Source organism: Rattus norvegicus, chromosome 3 (genome assembly GCF_021556685.1).
Source record: "Rattus norvegicus strain SHRSP/BbbUtx chromosome 3, alternate assembly SHRSP_T2T, whole genome shotgun sequence".
Taxonomy (NCBI): Eukaryota; Metazoa; Chordata; class Mammalia; order Rodentia; family Muridae; genus Rattus; species Rattus norvegicus.
Window position 1 is genome coordinate 60,183,272 of NC_141536.1, and position 21,435 is coordinate 60,204,706.

The 21,435-nt window shown below is 43.4% G+C and overlaps 1 protein-coding gene across 3 annotated transcripts in view; it reads right to left on the reverse strand.

Moving 5' to 3' along the window:
- The window catches only part of Pde11a (phosphodiesterase 11A), a 370,466-nt gene that overhangs the window by 69,856 nt on the left and 279,175 nt on the right, over positions 1-21,435 (reverse strand). For all 3 annotated transcript variants that reach the window (NM_001127480.2, NM_080893.2, NM_001127481.3), the window contains 2 exon segments: positions 13,590-13,697; positions 14,180-14,326. In NM_001127480.2, coding sequence (NP_001120952.1) covers positions 13,590-13,697; positions 14,180-14,326 — 255 coding nt within the window.

Sequence of the window (21,435 nt, forward strand, 5' to 3'; positions counted from 1 at the left end):
GACTTTGTAAAGTCTATTAAGTAATTTTGAAGGGAATCAAAAGCCTCACACTTATGTGGTCCTTGGTGGGGGATGGTCAGGTCTGGTTTGTCCCCTCCCTGGGGGATGGCCCTATCTCTGGCCTCCTATGGTTTTCCTTGATGTCTGCCTCATTTGGCAGGTCTTCATAAGGAAGCAGTGTCCATTTCTTAGGGAGCCACTTGTTCTGAGGCTCTGCGTGGCTGGAACGGGGAGGGGCGCTTATTCTACCTTCCCACTCCACTGGTAGGTTGCCTAACAGTTCTAGGGGTAAACAATTCCTCTCAGGGCTCTAAGAGACTCACTACTTATGACGTTGCTTTTGGGAAGATCACGCCCGTCTTCTGCCTGATATTTTCAGTGTCAGGCTGCTTGCTTCCGAATGTCCTCCCTATCCCCAGTGCTTAGCACTTCCAGGAAGCTGTGCTTGGCTCGGGAGTTCCTCCTCCTCCTGTTGACACTGTAAATCTAATCTGCAGGCTCTGTTTCTCCAGCACATGCTCCCTGGGTCTTTCTGTTACTGATTTTCTTCAGTACATTTACTTATTTAACCTTTACACGTGTGTGCACGTATGGACGTCCCGTGGGGTGAACATGGAGGCCACTTCCGGGAGTCTGGACGCAGTAGCTTGAATTCAAGTGGCCAGACTTGGGCAGCCTTTCCTGGCTGAGCTGTCTCACCGGTGCTTTTTCTACCTTTCGGAGGAAGTTGATAAGATTCCTGATATTTTCTTTTGCTCCTTGGAATTGCCCATGTCCTCTGAGCCCGCTCCTTTCTTTGTGTCCTCTCAGAAGTCCACACTTAGAATGAAGCGGTCTGAAGCTCATCCTATACCAGGGTGGGTGCATGGTGTCTGCCAGATGCCAGGCCTGGCTAGAGGGTGACCAAATGTCTGGCCTTTTGGTGGAGACTCCCAAACACTAGACCTAAGCTCATGTCTCTGGACTCTCCAACCTGTTGCCTAGAATGGTGTAAACACTGAAACAAAATCAGGAGCTGTGACTTTGCACCGTGAGGACACTGGTGTTCATGCGTCTCCTCTCTCCCCATGTATCTTGCCCCTTTTGCTGATGTCCTCAAAGATAGTGCTTCATTTTCTCTAGCAAATACTCTGGTTCCTGTATAAGTTAGGGTAAGAACAAATCTTCTGCAGGATAGATGAGAGAGGGGGACTTGGGGACTCACCATTTGATTCTTTTTTTTCCCTCCATCTTTATTAACTTGCGTATTTCTTATTTACATTTCAATTGTTATTCCCTTTCCCGTGTTTCCGGGCCAACATCCCCCTAACCCCTACCCCTCCCCTTCTCTGTCGGTGTTCCCCTCCCCATCCTCCCCCCAACAATCACGTTCACTTGGGGTTCAGTCTTGGCAGGACCAAGGGCTTCCCCTTCCACTGGTGCTCTTACTAGGCTATTCATTGCTACCTATGCAGATGATTCTTTAACTCACTGTAACCTACTTTGTGGCCTCTGAAGTCTTTAGTTGCTGAGCCTTGGTAGGTCAGGAAAAACTATTCTCATGGATGTGCCTTCTCCCACCTCTATCCTGAAGGTAGAAGCTGGGTCTTGTTCTTTGCTGCTGTGTTATAAACTATCATTCTCTCTCTCTCTCTCTCTCTCTCTCTCTCTCTCTCTCTCTCTCTCTCTGTGTCTGTCTCTCTGTGTCTCTGTCTGTCTGTCTGTCTGTCTCTCTCTCTCTCTCTCTGTGTTCTCTGCCTTTGTTGCTGGGGGATTTTGCACAGTAACCTTTTATTTTCCCCTCCTTTTGAAATTTATCACGTCTCTAAAATGCTTCATCATCACGAATACTTTTGAGAACCTAATGAGATGTACAAACTCTCTTTCTATAAAAATCTAATAATCTCATATCACTCCAAGGCTATTGAGCTCATCTGTGGACCCTTAGACTGAAGAAGCCTTGAGGCTGAGCAGACACATGATCACACAAAGCATGTTTACCTCTTCCGACTGTGATACCTGAGTTACTGAAGCAGCACCGTGGGCTTGACTGTGATTTAAAGCTGCCTGGTAAATGGTTTCTGAGAATCATCAGGCCTGAAAAGTGTCCACCTGCCACTAAGTTTCTATTTGCTCCTCCCCCCTCATCCATCTTCCTTCAGGCCCATCCATTCAGACCTCCATCTTCCCAGAGTGAGCAGAAAGTCAGCTGCCCGCTGAAGATAATATACTTTCGAAAAGAAAACAGTGTGTGTGGGGGGTGTTGACGTATTTATTTCCTGACTCTAGCTTATTGTTTTATTTTTCAAATAAAATTATGTCTTTCCTCAATTACTATGAGTTTTATTGACCTTTGTGTCGATATGCCTTCTCACTTGGGTCACCTCGTGGTATATATCAGAAACACAAGCAATAAAAATAATATGTCTAAGAGACAGTCAGTTCATAGGTCTAGTTCTCACCTCACCTAAGAAAAGCCTCCTTACATGGGGCAGCCCTCCAAATGGCCAGCTTTCAAGGGGCTGATGTGTTTTCTGGGATCATTCTTCCCCTAAGTCCTACTGCATAAAACAAACAGTCAAGGCTTTAAAGTCCCCAGATTGATACGATTCCTTCTCACGTTCAGCTAGACTACCAACAAGTTTCTGTCATTAGCTAACATAAAAATCTAAGCCACTGAAAGCTGAGTGTGCGTAGCAGTGAACGCCAGACTATCACAGACAAAGAAAGTGATTGTCAGGGTGGGTCTGCTGAATTCAGTTGCAAGATCAGTGTCAGCCCCAGGTGGTGCTGCAGAGCAGTTCTCCAGCCAAAGGCTGGGCATCAAGCAACTTGCATGTTTGAGAAAATAGGCTTGGGGAAAATATTAACAATTATTAATTCTGTCATAGTGCCCAGTATATGCCAAGCACTCTTCTAAACTTTTTAAAGAACCTCTGGGTAGATACTCTTCTTATCCACCTAATAGATAACATATCTAAAACAGCAGAGGTGGAATTAGAGCCCAGACTACTTGGCTTGTGAATCCAGATCTATTGTGAGATGGGGGTGGATGTGCCGGCCTTAGGAACAGCTGGTGCTCCAGAGCCATTTGACATTTTTAGCCTACACTTGTCTCTGTTGCACCGAGATCAACCTGATAGCACGCAGCACGTTACAAATAAGGCTCCATAGAAAGCCATGATCTGGAAGGAGAGCCCACTTTTATGAAATGGCTAATACATACACAGGAGAAAGCCTACTGGGTACACACCAGGAGGCCGGTAGTCAAATTACAAAAAGTTTTACTTTGTGTTAAAATCCACAGAGAACATCTATTAATCGAAAATTATATACCCTGTATATTTTCAGGGCTTTTTTTTTTAGAAGATTTTATTTGTAATTTCAAAGGTTTTGGATAAGATAATTAATTTCTTAATAGAAAGTAATAAAAATGTGTTGAATTAAAAATGCAAATTCTTTGTCACCCAACGAAGTCAAGAGCAGAGAAGGGCATCGAACACATGTTTGGACTGAAATAATTGAATTCTATATCCTCAAGAATGAGACAGATGGATTTGTTTACCCTGTTTGAGTAAAACAGGGACATTCGGAAAAGTATTCATTCACTTGGCAAATTTTGTAAATATCTGACTAGCCTAGGCCGAGGGAGAAGTGCAGCCCCATGGAGATTCCGCGTCACGGAAGAGCGCACTGGCCGACATTACTGGCTGTCTTTGCTTTTGGAGACAGCAGGTCAAGCATTGCACATTTGCCCAGAACATTGAACACAGCCCAGAAGGTACCCATTCCCATGGAGTCATAATCCTAGGTAGGAGGTCTCAGCTCAGCACTTTCTCTTTCTTCTCTCAGGGACAAGAAAAGCACAGCGTGCCCCCTCAGGTCAGTCTGAGCGTTTTTGAAAGTCAGGATGCTTCCAGGACGTTCTGCCCTGCTCCACGCCAACATATTCTAACGGAGATATTTATAGACTTGCGTTCACAGGTTCTGTGAATGGGTGCAGTGGGCAAGCACTTAGCAAGAAGTATGGAGGTCCTCTTAGGTTTTCATTCTAGTACACAAAATGTTGACAGTCACTAGCCTGAGCTGTCGATAGCTACATTGTTACACTTACTTTAGCCTAAGACACTCTGGAGGTTTCTTTGTAAATCCCCTATCTAAGGTAAACAAACGTCTGGAGCTCTGCTGTTGGTGGTTGGCCCTGCTGTGTCATGTGAGGAATCTCTCTGCAAGACAGAGACCTCCCAACAGAGACCCATGGCTCTCTAGGAACCTTCAGTGACACTCCAATCATTGATTACACATCTCAGTCATTGGAGTGTAAGAGTGATTAAAAAAAAAAACCTGTTCCGGACCATGTTTGGGCTCTATCTGCATTTACTTCAAGTCCTAGATGCTTCAGGCTGGGATCCTTTTATGGTTTGCCTCAAGAAGCAGTGGCTACATCTTGGTATAAGCCGTATGGGCAGGCTAATGAACGTCAAATGATTTGACATACTCCAGTCAGTGACTTTACAAAGAGGATTATTTTTCAAGCTTTATAGTAGCAGTCAACTTCTCTTGGTAGCCAGTCGGGCTTTTGAGTAAGCTTAATAACTTCTTGCCACAGTTGTCTCTCATTTTAAATAAGAGGTCCTTCTTTGACAGTCAGAGATTGTGTGTAATGAACACCCAGTGGAGAAGGACAGTTGTCATTGTAGTACTCGAGGGAAGGGACAAACTATCCCATGGGCGCTCAGGGGCCAGACTCCCTTGGTGTTAAGAGTGGTGTTAAGAGTGGTGTTGAACTGAAAAAGAGGTATGTCAGCCTATCTTGAGACCAGGATGTCCACTGTCTTAGGGGACCGCCATCAGCACCCCTCTGTGTTATCATAGCACACAGCACACCATTGCCCGCATCACCTGACGGAGTGGGATGGCTCTGACCACATTTGCTTTTCTTTCTCTTGAGGATGAATGCAGCCAAGCACTAGTTTGGCATTAATAAAATATTGATTTAAGCACACAATGATTCTCTCTACCAAACTCAGGGCTGGTGAACTTTACAGTCAGTCCTCAAACAACTTTCTTCTACATTTGGGGATTTCAGAACATACTTGGTCTCATATCAGATCCTAAACCCCAAGGTGCGTTTGGTGTAAATGGTGATTCTGGCGTTCACACAGTGCTGCAAATGTTTGTCCAGGCAAGCCTCAGAAAGGAGAAGCACCAAGACTCAAAGATGTATCTTATAGAACCTCTTGTCAAGTAGGTGCTTAAAGCATAAATGAAACATTTTTAGGTTGACTTTATCTATTATATTTAGTTATATTAACTGCTTCTAAGACATCACTATAATACAAACATTTTAGAACTATAAAAATCATTAAAAATAGAAGACAATAATGAATGGCTTGCGCATTGCCTAACCTCAGTGGAGTCTGCGTTTGTAGTCTTTTTTCAATCTGTACATACAATTACTTTGGTTTGTTTGCAAGAATATTTCAATACCAATTTCTGGCATCTGTCAACATTATTTTGGTTTTTTTTTTTTTTTGGTTTTTTGTTTTTTGCCTTTTTGTTTGTTTTGTTTTTGTTGGAGACGGGGTTTTGTTATCTAACCCCAGACTGGCCTTGAACTCAGAGCAATCCTCCTGCCACAGCCTCCTGAATGCTGGAATTACTTATGATGGTTGGCAACTTTTTTTCCATTCTCTGAATGTCCTGATGTAGTCATATAAAAATCAGTCAACATATTTCTTTTTTTACATTTTGATAAAATGTGCAAAAAGGGGAACAGAATGCTACGAGGAAAACAACCCCCCCCCAACTAAGCAACATAGCAGGGCTTAAGAACAATACATTGTAGGCTAGAGAGATGGCTCAGTGGTTAAGAGCACTGGCTGCTCTTCCAGAGGTCCTGAGTTCAATTCCCACTAACCACATGGTGGCTCACAACCATCTGTAATGGGATCTGATGCCCTCTTCTGGCCTGCAGGTACATGTGCAAATTGAGCACTCATGCACATAAATAAATAAATAAATAATCTTTTAAAAATGTTAAAGAGAATTCAGATTTAAAAAAATAATGCATCAGTTAAAGGGAAATAATCTTGGAAAAATGCTTAAGAAAACAGAGGCTTCATTTTTACAATCAGATAAACAATAAACAGCCTTTTTTTGCATCTGCTGCATGCATTTTGCAAAGAAGCAAAAGAAGGAGACTATTGGATTCTCAAAGCCTAAGCTTTGAACACTAAGAACGTGTGTCTTTAGTTTTTTGGTGAGGGCATGTTTAAAAATAGTTTATATTTTATTTATGATAAATTACAAGGGAGCGTAATATCATATCACAGGTTTGTGAGTGCACGGAGATGTCACTTGGTGCATATTAATTGTGCAGAAAGCCGGGTCTCTTGAAGCATCCCAAGAGACCCAGTTGATGGGTTTCGAGAATACAGGGGCTCTTCAAAGCTTCCCCCACATCTTATTTACCACCACTGAATCAGGATTAAATATGAGACCTGTGAAAATTTAGAACTTTTTAAAGCTTCTCACTTAACACCTTTAGGTGCTAGGTTTCAGTCCCCAGAAAGTGCCACTAGGAAGTCAAACAGTGCAGAAAATGGAAGCTTTGATGGATGACTGCGGGGTCTCGCTGACCTGAGGATTTGGCTGGCGTCATAAAACACGGAGCGACAGATTAAGCAGTTTACCAACACCGTAAAAGCCTCAAGAATAAATTCACTGAAAAAAACAAAAACCGAAAGAACCCTAATTTGCAACTAGACATCCCCAGACCCCAAACTGCATGCATTTCCTGAAAAGCCTGTACCCAGGATCGAGGGCTTACAGTTTCTTGGTAATGTCAGACACGATTATGTCCATACACTTTTACAATTTACATGTCCCAAGAAAAATACCCAGTGCAGGCTGATGGTGCGGGAGAATTTATTTTCACTAGGCGAGGAATGACCCATAACTCATGAACGTCGACGTTCAAAGTGAGTTATGGAGGTTACTCTCCTGCGAGGGGAAATGGATTGGACGATCCTTCTGCCCCACTATATGTTTGGTTATTAGGGCACCAGGTTCTTAATTATGTGTGGCCTTGCCTTTTTTCTTTTTTTCTTTTGTAAAATAAATGCGAATAAAGAGAATGCCAGCTAGAAGCATGGAGTGCCTAATCCAGGCTCTGGAATGAAAGTAAAACTGAAAGAGAGAGTAAAACTGAAAGCCATTTCACATAACTGAAGGGCAAGAGCCTTAAATGCGATTGAACCACCGTATCCAACTGGTCCATTCCATTGATAATTTATGATGGCCACAGCTGATGTTCTGCAGAAACACTAAACATCACTTCTTCCCTAAATACAAAATTTGCCACACTTTTACCGTTACAGCGACTGTAGGTTTAAATGTTTTTATTTTCCAATGTGCAGATTTCATTTCATTGTTATTGCAAAGCTATAGGACATTTAGTAATTTCGTTAAGGGAAGTGTAACTACTTATACTGGCCAAGGTGGTGCAAGGGATAACGCTTCTTGGAGACCTCAAACACGATTATCATTAGCTCCAGTGTAGACGCCACAGAACTTACTGTACCTGCCAATGTCACAAGGAATTTGATTCTGTCTCCTGATGCGGATTCTGGTTACTGAAATGTTTTATTTAACAGCTGGCTGACTCTGTCCTTCCCAAGGGGGAAAACAAAGAGTTCTAATTGTATTCCAGAGAGATTCCTTTTGGGGGAAATTTTTGACCTCGAGGATCAGGACTTATCTGAGAATGTCAGTCACTGGACCGCATGAGACTCTCCTGCTTGAGGCTGGGACAGAATTTCCCCCCTAAATGTTCCTTCTATTCCCCAGCTTGAATTATTGATAAAATGGCATGGCTATCTCCCCAAATAACCTTGTTGACAACACAAAGGTGGACTTAAGAACACTACCTCCACACTGAAGATTTAGGATTCCCCAGTAAATGTCAGGAGGTGTCAATGTGTGTGCCATGACACTCGGTTATTATTAGTGTCTAACTGCGGTTCCCCACCAGCGCCATGCCACCAGCGCCACCATAAATTTTAATGTGATCACGTGCGCTTCTCTTTTCATATCCAGCGAATTCTGCAAGATCATAATATCCTATATGAACCCTAGCTGAACCTTAGCGTGATGCGGTGAGAGCGAGATATTGAGCAATGAAAGTTGTTCGTGATTACAGTGCTTAAAAACGAAACCAAACAAAAACAAAAGCCCGGACACGGAGCTACATAGTTCTTCAAATAATATTTCCCTCAGTGGAATTCACTCGTTCAATTCATCTTTATTGAGCCCTACAGGAAACAGGGTAATGCCCGAGGTGATAAAGATTCTATTTATTGGACACTAAGGAATCCTGACTCTTAAGGACCCTTTCTGCTCCCCTTGGAGAATCTGTCAGGGATTACACACCGTTTATAATGCCAACAAACAGAAAGTATGCCTGTGACTTGGACATCAAGGCATGCTTTTTAGTCTACAGAATACAAGCAAAACAGGTCCATTCCTGTATCTGGTTTACACTGTGAATACAGGAGCCATGGTCATAATCTTTCATTACTCATGTGCACAATGGGCTAGCATTTCTTTCTCCTTACATAAACAATGAGAGCTTGTACCATCGGTGAATAGGTTTTTAGTCTCTGTTTAGCCAGGATTGATGATAGCATTATCTTGTATATTTATTAGAAGAAGTCAAAGCTCAGAAAAAAAATGAACTATATAGATATCTCTTTCAAATAAAAGATAACCTTGAAGCTTTGATTGCACAATTTTTTAAATATCCAGCCAGGTGCATGGAGCAAATCAATAAGCAATCGATGGGGTTCCCAGTGAACTAAATGTCCATCCACATTTATATAAAATTGAGCCCCCATAAAGTTCTCCTTTGTTTCCTTTAATTTCTAATGAGCTAAAGTTATCTGGTTTCCTAAACATGAGGCTGGATGCTTTTGCAAAACCATTTTGAGTCAATAATCTCATTTTCTCTGCATGCAAAAATTTAAGAGATAAGAGCAAGGAAGTTGGTGCAAATATTCATAATTTGAGTGTTCTGTAGTTTGTGGCCCCAAACTGCTCAGCACTGCACCTTCCCTTTCTCCCAGACAATGGGTTTAGGAAAAGGCACAATCGAATTGCAAGTCACGTGAAGGAGACAGGATTATTCCTGCTAACCAACAGTAATAAAATAGGCCCATTTTCATAGAAGGGGCTCTGTTCTGACAGACCAGCTTTGTTGGTGAATATTTAAAAAATAAACATTTATTTTTGCACTGGCCTGAATCCCTAGTGCCAGAAGAAAAGAAGTACTTTCAGGGAAGGTTGGTTAAGGTTTGACAGCTCGCTGCCTCCCCCAACACCCTGGGATTCGTTGGGAAACTTTGCCTTGGAGCGCCATCTAGAGGAAGTTCCAGCTCACGTCGGGCAGTCTCTTAGTCAAAAAATTCCTTCCTTCCTTCCTTCCTTCCTTCCTTCCTTCCTTCCTTCCTTCCTTCCTTCCTTCCTTCGTCTCTCCCACACTCTCTCTCTCTCCCCCTTTGTTTCTTTTCCTTCCTTTCTTTTCCTCCCTTCCCACCCTCCCTTTCCCTCCCTTTCTTCCCATCCTTTCTTCCTTCTTCTCTTTTTCTGTCCCTCCCTCCCACTACCTCCCTTCCTTCCTGTTGGTTGGCGGCAAGATGATCAAAAGTTCGACCCAATGTGACCACAGAACTGAGGAAGGTGAAAGGGGGGCTGTGGGGAGGGGTGGAGCTCTGGGGAGAGGATAGTAGAACACAGATGCTGTGTATGCAGAAATGAGGAATGGGGCTTTAACTGGGAAAAGGGGAGGGAGAGAAACACAGAGGGAGCGGGAGGGAGGAAGGAAACATAGCATTAAGTGTGTTTGAAAAGTCATAGGGAAACATTTCTATGTTTCTTAAAACTCATATACATGCAACATGTATGTGTGTGTGTGTGTCTGTGTGTCTGTGTGTATATATGTATCTATACAGTTTAAATGAAGTGACACTTGGAGTGACAGTATTCCCTCAGGAACTTTAGACTATCTAACAAAGTCCCCAATGTCAGCCAGGCATGGGAAACTTTCTCTGGAGTTGTTGGTCAAGGGAGTCAAAGAAACTCCCCAAACAGTACAACGCCTAACTGTATTCTAAATATCTATTCTTCTACCCCTGCAGGCATAGCTCTCACTCCCCATCAAAGAGCTTCCTTTTGCAGTTTCTTGCAGATTACGAGAATCCACATCTGGTCCAAATGCTGAAAACAGCAGAGTGTGGGGTGCCCAGCCACAGCTGGGTCATCTCTGACACAACTCCTTCAAGGCTCAGGGACTATCTTCAGGGAGGGAGCAGAAAGATTGCAAGAACCACAGGGACAAGATATAGGCTCTGAGATTGTGTCTTCTATACATGGCAGGGGAACTACACTCATGAAATCTCAACAATACAGCTGCCAACGAAGATCTGTATAATAAGAGCACCAGTTGACATGCCGGTGTGGAGGAGGGAAATGCCACAAGGCCCCACTTCCAGGTGAAGAGCTACAGGCAATCAGTGGCTTCCGAGAGAGGAAGACAGTCTTCTCCGGGATCAGCTCCCTGGTATGCTGTCCAACCCCCAATGGTCAGCTGTAAACATATGCCCATGCTAACAACATCAGACAGACTCAGAAAGCTGCGTATATAATCACAAATTATATAAGTACAATCATGCAATTAAAGAAGATGAGGCCACGAATTTGAGAGGGAGTGGGGGGCGAGGGAAGGGGGATGGACAAAGAGGGGTGGAAAGTATTAAATACAGTATTCATATATAAAACCCTCAAAAACATTAATGCCAAGTCAGGAGGGAGAGTATATTTGGTAGGAGTTAGAAGTGAATATAATCAAAATACATTGTATGTATTCTGGAAATTATCAAAAATAATCAAACCATTATGTTTTAAAAGAAGTTCAAGGGCACTTTCATCTACCTAGCCAGTTTAAGGCCATTGAAGGGCAACCTGGACTATATGAGACTGTCTGCAAAAAAAGAAAAAAGAAGACAAGAAAAAAATTCAGATTGATAGAAAAGTTTTGTTTGAGTTCTAACTTGTTAGACAGAATTAGAATATGAGGTTCCTAGAATGGAGACAGAGTCTCAAACTAGTGAAAGACTTCAGTGGTCTTCAGAGGTGCATGCAGCTCTGGTGCCCACACATGGACAGAACGTGGGTGTCCTTGCCGTAGGCTGGGATCCTATGTTAGAAACTAGATTCGATGGGCAAATCAAGTGAATGTTGTCTACGTAGATAAGGCAGTCTTAGCTGTTTTCAGAATTTTTGTCTTGATTAAAAAAAAAATCTGCCTAAGTAGATTTTCCAAGATCGAGCTGGAGAAGATGCTTGTGTCAGAGTTAAGCAAGTTGGCACTCCAGCCCACTACGACCTTTCAGTAAGTTCGTTGAAATGTAACGAGCAGAAAGTAACTACTCTTCCAGATGCAGCTGCGTAGTTCCATGTGCTGGAGTCTGAAATAATATCCGCTGACATCGTCTTTCCAAGACTCCTTCCTGCAGTTTGCAATCTCCCGCACGTCTCCCCCAGAGAGCAACAGTGAACTCTTCTATTTCTGCAGCGGCATGAATACAAGAACAAAGCCCGGACTTTTTCTAACAGGGATGCTCTCCAAGTTGCTGAGCAAACACAAAAGTAATGGCACCCTTAAAATACTCCGGCACGATGATGCCCCCAATTATGAGGGGGCGTAGCTGGCATGTTCAACTTTCCTCCGCTTCTTAAGAAGTATTAAGACTTGGTACCACAAACAGCCCACTGATGACAACTCAGCATATTATCCTTTTATACCCGTGGGTGCGCAATGACCCCATCGCTGCTGCCAGATGCTGGCTTCCAGAGAGGCTTGTTATGGAAGACCTCCGCCACCCCTGACTTCTGTAACGCGCAGCGTCACGGCCATTTCTATTTCCTTTCTCTGAGCGATATTTCTGCTTGCTAATTTTGACAATTCGACAAATCCTCAGGTTTTTCTGAGACAACTAGTTAATAAGCCACTGTCTTTGGTGAGCCACGCTCACAGGCTCGATGCATAGAAACAGTTTCTTGTCTGCCGAGCTCTTCTAAAGTTAAGCAAGGTGAAGGTGTTTTGGTTTCCAAGCACTTGATCAAGTAAGTCTCGAGAGTCAGGGCATTTTTCCATCCATAAGTAACTGCTCAGCTCTGATGGCATACACAGTAGAAGGCAGGACCAGTCTGGCTCTCCAGGTCAGTTGATGGACCCCCACACATTCCAAGGGAGAAGTGAGTCCCTTTTCCTCTCACCTTTGTACATGCACCCGACTTGAAGCCAGTCCTCCATTCACTGTTGAAAACTGACTGAGTGCATGGCAGAGTACAGCTGTCCTAGGGTACAGGGACCGGGGACACATAGGTGAATGCTGTGGAAGGGATTAGAAATGGTCTCTTTCCTGAGGTGGCTCAGCAGGAAATGATAGATTAGGAATTTAAGACACACAGTAGCAACACAGCTGTCCTGTGCCGGGGCTCTGGGGGAGGAGGCAGTTACCGATGTTTTGGGAGACAGGTGGAACTTTGTGGAAAACTGGCATTAGATCAGTACCTTAAAGGTTGGGTAGAAGTTTAATGGGCAGAGCACAGGGTGAAGATTTTCATGAAGGGGAAGAATAAACTTTGTTCATTTGGATCAAAGGAAAATGCATTTCACCCAGGGTCCCAATTTTGTCTAGGTTTTAAGATGTGTACAAAGACAAGAGGCATTTGTATTTATGTGGTAAGAATCCGGAACCCACCATGTATTATTCGCATAGTAAACATGTTTATATAAACTCACATGTGTGTGCATATCTATACATGTCTCTCTGTGGTAGCAGGAAACTCTAACATATCAAGTCAGAAAACATTGCTCTTGGTCGTTTAGCAGTGTGTTAGTAGAAACCAGGCCAACATTTCTTCCTAGCAAATGGGAACAAGTAGAAGCGTTTGTTTTGACCCTGGCCACCACCATTTGCTTTCAGAGTTCACCCCAAGGCTTGTTTCTGGCCTGGTGCCCTGGCATCCTCTGTAAACCACACAGGCCCCTATCAAGGTCTGCCTTTACCCCTCCCTTCTCTTGAGGCCTCGCTGGGCATTTTCCTAAGGGAGTGATCTTTCAGAATTCCATATTCTGCTGGGTGATGTTCGCACACCCTTTTGGGCTTCTGCAGCAACCCAATCTGACCCAGGGATCTCTCCTCCCTCTCCTTCATCTTCAGTTCCTTTACAAAGAAGTCACATAGAAAATCCAAGTGTTGGGGTGTGGGGAGTGAGAACGGTCAAGAAAACCAGCTCACCGAACGAGAACACCAAAAAGGGGCTCCAGTTTGCACCCCAGGGCTATCCACCCACTTTAAGGTGTCGATGGTTTCTTAGCTTTAAAGCTCAGAAGTTGTCAAGGATCTACTGCCAGAAGCAGGCCCTGCGTGAGCTGCCGTGAGGTAACCACAGGGCCATTTCTCAGTGAAATGGAAATGTATAGGAGAGGCTAGGGGGTCCGCACGGATGAAAGGTGTCCCTCCAACACCGGCACACACACTTACAGTTAGCATGGCAAACATCAGCTGGCACACGTTGAAGGCATGTCTCCAGTTGTGGTAGAGAACCATCCGATAGTTTTTCCTTACTGTCAGAAGCCACCTGCACAGGGTCTGAAATGGGAGAGGGAGGTTGAGTTAGGGAGTGGTTTGTGTCCTCAGAGGACAGCTGTTAACGTGGTGTCATAAGATCAAAACCGTCCACAGGGGACTGGGCAGGTAGCTAGTGGTTAAGCACATACGGCTCTTAGGCAGATTTGTGTCTAGTTCACAACTGTCTGTAACTCTAGTTGGAGGGTATATTCCATGACCTCTTCTGACCTCCCTGGGCACCAGGCACGCATGCGGTGCACATACATACACACAGGCAAACAGTCATGCACATAAAATAAGACGAATCTAATTTGAAAAATGAACAACAACAAAAACACCCTCCTAAACTTCCAGCAACACTCTGTGGATTCTCATGACACTTGCAAGGCTCCCCAGGGCAGGGGTCATCCCCTACACTGTGCCTTTGGAAAGCCTTTACATCACAGTGACTAAGACACTTTGCCTGATGGACTCCTTAGTTTACCCTACGCAGAGCATCTTACCTCATAGTCGATTTTAAATTTCTGTACCATCCCCAGCTCCATGAACATCCGTAGAGCGGCTGTGATCATGGCATCAACATCAAGGGAAAAGTCATCAAAATGGATGTCATCGATGGCCAGTTCCGACACCAGGGGGATGTTGGCTGCCTACAAAACCAAGACACAGCCAAGCTCACTAGCTTTACCTAACCGTGCGTGCAGCTTTCTTCTGCTTATCAGTGATTCACATAAATCAGGCCTGACCCACACTTACACTCGGATATCGCTAAACTCTGAGCTATAAATGTCTTTTGTTTCTGAGCAGCAAATGCCCAAGAAAATGGAGTGGGGAGGGAGGAGGTGGGAGGCTAATTAGGAGATAAAATATACACACTACCTCTTTCCACAGAATTCAGAACATACAACTGTCTAGTTTACTGGAACCGTGGCCATAGGATATACACTCCGATACATAGTGCCACATGCAGAAACATCTGGGCGGCCAGCAGCTATGAATCTTATTTGTCGCCATACAGAATAGGGGGTGGGAATACACCAGTCTCCTTTGCTTCTTCCACTGCCAACGGATCTTCTACCTTGCAAAACCACATGCCTTCTGTATATTCAGAAGGGCAGAAAAGAGCAAACCGCTCTTGTCTGGTACAAATATGCTGCGTTGATTAAAAAAAAATAGAGTTCCTGGGGAGTTAGAATACTTTCAGTTAAAGATAATTTTTGCTATATTGTTTAGCAATATACGATACAATTGTAGTGCTGGTCATACATATTCAGGGTTTCCAAAAACCCACGTTAGCTGACTGTCAATCAGTTACCCAACACAAACCGAAAGGACAGGGAAACCAAGTCTTTGGAAATAATTTTTATGCCAATTTGTTGGGTTTGCCATGCCATTTGGGCCACTCTTGGTGTGTGTGTGTGTGTGTGTGTGTGTGTGTGTGTGTGTGTGTGTGTGTGCGCGCGCACACACACACTTATTTTATGGCTTTTGAGTTACCAGAGACCATTGCGTATTTGTATTCCTGGTCTACCCACTGGGTATAAATTACCCTGTGAGTAATTTATGTCCTGGAACTACTTTGGCTAAGCAATTAAATCCAACTCTGGCCACTCCAGGCATTCCAGAAACCACATAATTAATCCTGCCTCTCCAACCCTGTGCTTTTCTGCAAAAGTTTACATACCTAAGCTAAAATACAAACACTGGTTATTCCCTACACTATGGATGAGCAATGAACAAATCTATGTGTTGGGCCAATTAAGCTTCCTTTTGAAGCCTTTACTTCCATAAAAAGTAATTCCCCTAGGCTTTACCGAATCATTTTTATATACCAGTAGTTCTGCAGATACTAGATTCCTGGAATTAAAATTGTAAGGTTTTCAAAATTCAAACACAGTGGTAGGTATATACGTGTATGTATGTATATATGTATGTATGTGTGTATGTGTATATGTGTGTATGTATGTGTTTGTATGTATGCATATATGTGTGTATATATGTGTGAACGCGTTCTTATGAAAGCGCTTTGTTTATTTATTTACTTTAAAACATTTTTATCAAAGTTAAACAAATCCATATTAGTTTTTCTAACATATGTACAAAATAATGGGTTTCATTATTAATGTCACACATTTGTGTCAAGTATTTTGTTCAAAGTCAACCTCTGCCCCATTACCTTGCTCTCTTTCCTCCTGCTAGCCCCACTCCTCTCCACTAGTAAGCCATTTCCACTTTAATGGTACAAACATATATTTAAATCTGTATCCAACATACGAGCAAAGCCACACTGTATTTGTCTTTCTGAGTCTAGCCTACTTTGTTTAAGCATGATGATTCCCGATCCATTTATTATTTAATGACTTATTATGTATTTATATTTGTATATTTGTTTGCCTCAAGTGACACAATTTTATTCTTCTTCTGTGGTATTTGTGTACACCTGTTCGTGTGTGTGTGTGTGTGTGTGTGATAGCAGCCAGAGGCTGACATCCCGTCTTCCCCATCCTCTCTGCCTTACTCTTTTGAGAAAGGGCTTATCACTCAGTCAGAACTCATCAGTTGAAGTCTGGCCAGGGACCTCCAGGGATCCCTGTCACAACACTGGAGTTACAGAGCTGTGGAGCTTCTTTGTGGTGGCAGGCATGTGAACTCAGGATCTCATGTTCCCACAGCAAGCCCTCTCCCAGGAGGAGAGAAGGAGCCATCTCCTAGCCCAACTCCCTTCTTCTTTATGACTGAACAAAACTCCAAATCATGTCTTATTGTCTACCTGAACCACGTTTTATTTATCTGTAATTCTGATGACAGGTGTTAGGTTGGTTCCACACCTTGGCTATTGTTAATTGGGCCACGACGAACATAAACACACGTGGATCTGCGAACATAAACACACGTGGATCTCTGCAGGATTCAGCACCTCAGCATTGAAAGCAAAACAACCCTACCTACTAAAAATCTCTCTCTCTCCTCTCTCTCTCTCTCTCTCTCTCTCTCTCTCTCTCTCTCTCTCTCTCTCACACACACACACACACACACACACACACACACACACACACACACCAGTCATATTCCACTGGTAACAAATGTTTTTCCTCACCCAGAAGCAGCTGGTTTCAATATCTAGGTTTATTTTAAATTCAACAAATAAGGCAGCTGCAATTTTGTTACTTCTTACTATTATTTTGTTTCAAGCATTGTCTCTTAGGTTCCCACCACGGAAGATGACTCATCGGACAGTAGCAGTGAGCTGCTCTGCTGCCTCCTTTGCTAGCCCACGTCATACATACATCCATGTACACACACGTTTTGTTAGGTAACATTCAACAAGTATACCATTATTCTCAAATGCCAGATATTTAATTTCTGTAATTTACTATGGCCACTTGTCATTTTCTTGATCTCATTTAAAAATCCTATAGCAGTATTAGCTGCAGCCTTTTAGCTCACAATGGCCTCACCATAGAGCCGAGGCTGGCCTTCAACTCCTGGTCCTTTTGCCTCCACCTCCTGAGTGCCGGAACTAGTTATGTACCACCATGTTGGACTAATAATCTTTACTATGTGTTTTGCTGTCCACATACTTACCATGAACTCAAGCTTCTGGCTAGTAAGTTGGGAGAGAACTTACTAATGACAACATTAGGTCTCCTTTAAAAACGTTAGATGTTTTGGGCAATCTATGATTTCATTAAGAGATGGCTCTCAGGTTCCTAGATGAGGGACTACAACTCTGAGATCGAATAAACCCTTTCCTCCCAAACTGTTTTTGATCAGGGTTTTATCACAGCAATAGAGAAGCAACCAGGACATCCCCTCACTTCTCCAAAGATGTTAATGGCGGTCCCATTTTCCTATGTTGATCTTTGTTCTTATGGTTACAGAAACACATATGTTAATCTACTCAAAAATTTGAGTACACAGGTATTATTAAATATGTGTATATTATCATATGGTGAACCCCTAGAACCTTTTCATCTTATGTAATCAGACTGAGCAACTTCTAATATCCCATTCGTCTAGCTTTTAGCCACCATCATTCCATTTTCGAGTTGGGTCAGTCTAACTACCTTGTACACAAAGGATCGCCCAATATTTGTCTTCATCAGAGTTGCATGTTTGACCGCCGTACTGTTGTATCATAAGGAGGTCTCTTCCCCTTTGAGGATAATATGCCATGGGATAAGCGTCTACCACACTTTGCTTATCCCTAGATGGCTCATTGTCTTCTCAATTAGCCGTCCTCCTCTAAAGGAGTCAGAAATATCATAGGCTTTAGAATCTTAGAGTTTTTCCTTGGGTGTCTACTAATCTCCGGTGTTCCAGTCTTGGTTGAAAGCTTTTATCACAGCTTGGAGGTTATCCTGCAGAGCGGTTGACTGACCTATTTTCTCAGGGAAGCTATGAAAGGTCCGCCCACTTGTGTCTTTGCTCTTTAGGCTCTCCTAATACTAGAGAATCTTCTGGAGCCTGGTTGGAAGCCTGTAGTGGGATCTGGGCAGCCTCACTGTGGAACCGTTCATTCAGTACCATCTTCAGCCTGCCCTCCTTTGCACTGATGGGCCCAAGCAAAGACCCTCTGCTCTACCCTCGAAGAGGCTAGCCTCCAGACTCTAGAGAGCAGGGCAGGGATTCTGCATTCCGCTGCTTCTGAGACTTCCGTTTCCCTGTCAGCAGCCCCACTTTCGTGCTCACCCTCGAAGGCTCTCAGAGCCAGCTCTGGAGCTGTTTGCAGGGAGGAGGCAATGGAATAAACCCGACCTCCCAGTCTGCATCGCCAGCTGTTTGGACATTCTTGGGTTTGCTAAGTCAAATCTTATTTATCTGTCTGTTCTTTAGGCTCCAAAATGTTGTCATTAGCCAGTCATTCCCTGATTTATTTGGCTTTGAAAATTTATACCAAATCATCTGTTACTATTTTAATAAGGATCGGAAAGGGAATAAGAAAGACAATGAGTATGTCTAAGTGATTATTTTAATCCATAAAACATCAAAATTGTTGCTTTTTAAATGATACTTTTAAAGTGGTCAGCTTGGGAACTCAGAAGTCAGTCAGGTCTAGTATTTAATCCCTTTTAGTGCATGCGCCTGGCGGCAGCCATGTTACCTGTACATTCAGTGAGAACCATCACACTCTAGTAACAGCAGATACTGCACAGTGGCTCCTGAGGCCAGCGCCAGAACAACTCTGCTCCCCTTACACCTTTTTGGGGTTTGTATATAGAGAATACCAAGCATTTGAAAAGATCTATGTTGCAATTTGTTTCACTTTAAACACAACCAGGAATCTGCTTCCTAAAAGACAAAGGCACTGACCAAAATGACATAGGGTTTTCTGGTCTCAGCAGGAAAGTCAGCTTCTGAGTTGAAACTGGGGACTGAGCCCTTTACCCACTGACACCAAAGGAGCCTAAGTGGCAACAGAGACGTCATTGCTGCTCTCCTGGTGGCTCCTGTCTTCTGGTTATTAACAGTGTGGTTCTTTGTGCCATTATAAATCTCCTACCCTTCAAAGGCACTAAATTTACTTAATTATCTTAAAAATTAAAGAATATAGGCGTTTTTCCATTATGAAATGTTAATGGAAAGGAAATAAGAACATTAGGTTGAGAAATGGAGAATGACCTGTGGTTCACTAAGACCCAACCTTATTGACCTTGTCTTTTTTCCCTAATAGGTTGATTGATCCACAGTTAAATCATACTAGTCCATACATCACCCTGAGCCCTGCTGGAAACCCTTGCTGGCATGTACAGCTGCATAAAACATTCCCCAACTTTCAGGAGCGGCCATTTCACTAAATATGGGTAGTGCTCCTTCATATGTTCTTGGGTTCAAGAGCAGGTTCTCAGAAGTGAAGAGCCAAACATGGAGGACATCCTGAGGAGACAGGAGTGGTGGGCGGTCTCCCCTGCAAAAGCCTGGGGAACAGCCTTCTATGTCAAGTTCCCCGTGCTATAGACTCGCTATAGACTCATGGCTCCCCATCCTGCCTGAGGAGCGCAGGATGGGACTTCCGTCTTCCAAGCCTATAATTACTCTAGCCATAGGATATTAACAAAACAAATCAAAGTCAATTTCTCAAAGTGTCAGTCTTTGGCTTTTAAATATTTATAAGGTGCCATATCCCTAAATCAAAGAGGAGTGTCACAATCCAAAATAACGACTGAATTAATAGCCAGGAAATAACATTTGGATAAAGAACCATTTAGTTTACTGCAGCAATAAATGAAAACAGGGAATTATGAGTCGAGGAGCTAATTTGAATAACGCTCAGGAAGAGAGACTACCTGGCTGGGAGTACCTGGTGGTCGGCTTGGTTCTTTTCTTTGTTTGGATCTGAACAGTTAAGTATTTATCAAAGGGAGTCATAAACCACCTCCTCTACTATGGAAAAGGAAGCTTTACAAAGGAGCTATAAAATGTAAACTACATTGTCCCTTTGGCACATGAATACCACACTGTGTGATGCTGAGGAAGTGGGAAGAAACAAGAGTGGGTATCAGGTCAGCTCTGTCCATTCATTTCAGACCAGTCATGCACTTGGTCCCCTGGTTAAAAGCAGAGGTAAGAGGAGGTCTCAGGCTTCCAGGACTGGTGGAAAGAGGAATGAGCTATAGACATGCCGTACTGCATATTGGGGGATAGCTTTTAGTATTTTGTGAATATTAACTCATTGTTTTTTTTTAAAGCACACTAAGATATTTAAATTGGGAATATCTAAAACCCTGTATTACAATGAAGTGACGGAAATAGATGATAAACAACTTCTCTAAATTTGCGGTGTGATTAGTAGAGGCAGAGTTGAATCTGAGCTGTAAATACTGGCTTGGAAACACCACGCTACCTCTGGAAATGGACCGATACCAAGCTCAGGGTCACCCATTCCTGTCCAGTAGAAGGTAACTTGGTATGTCACGAACAGCATCTGAAACTAAGCTGGAGATGCCCTGCTCGTGGCTTGTTTCTTATGATGACCACCCTGGGCTGGTTTAACTACGCTGCTGCTGTGACCACTGTGTTAAGCAGCTTTCCCCAATGTAACCAAGTTTCTGAGAAAGTCAACTTGAAGGAGGAAAGACTTATTGGTTTATGATTTCAGTTCATGGTTGATTGGCTCCGTTGCTCTCAGACCTGCCATAAGAAAGAAACATTGTGATATAGGGCCGGGTGGAGGAAGGATGCTCATCCCATAGCAGCCATGAAGCCAGGGAGGCAGGGCAAGGTAGAGGGAGGGAGAGAGGGGAAGGGAGGGAGGAAGAGGGCCAAGGAGAGGGAGAAGGAGAGGGAGAGGGAGAGAGAGAACAGAATATACCATTTAAAGTACACCCCAGTAACCTCCTAATGAAAGTGTCCAAAAATCACTGAAGCAAGACCCTAGACTCAGATCACATGCAAAGACAAAGAACATTGATTCTTTAGAAACAACCAGCATGCGGGCAGCCAGCCATTCTTCTTTTTTTTTTTTTTTTTTGGTTTTTTTTTTTTTTTTTTTTTTCCGGAGCTGGGGACCGAACCCAGGGCCTTGCGCTTCCTAGGTAAGCGCTCTACCACTGAGCTAAATCCCCAGCCCCTGCCAGCCATTCTTCTAAATGGCGACCCTAGACAAAGGCTCTCAGGCCTTCTTAAAGGGAATTGGGGGAATTTTCTAGTAGGATTAGGCAATCTAAAATTTCATTGGTGGGTGCTGGGGGGCTGCATTCCTATGTCATGATCGTTTAACCACAGGATGAAATAGGGCAGTGCAGCACAGAAGGCCCAT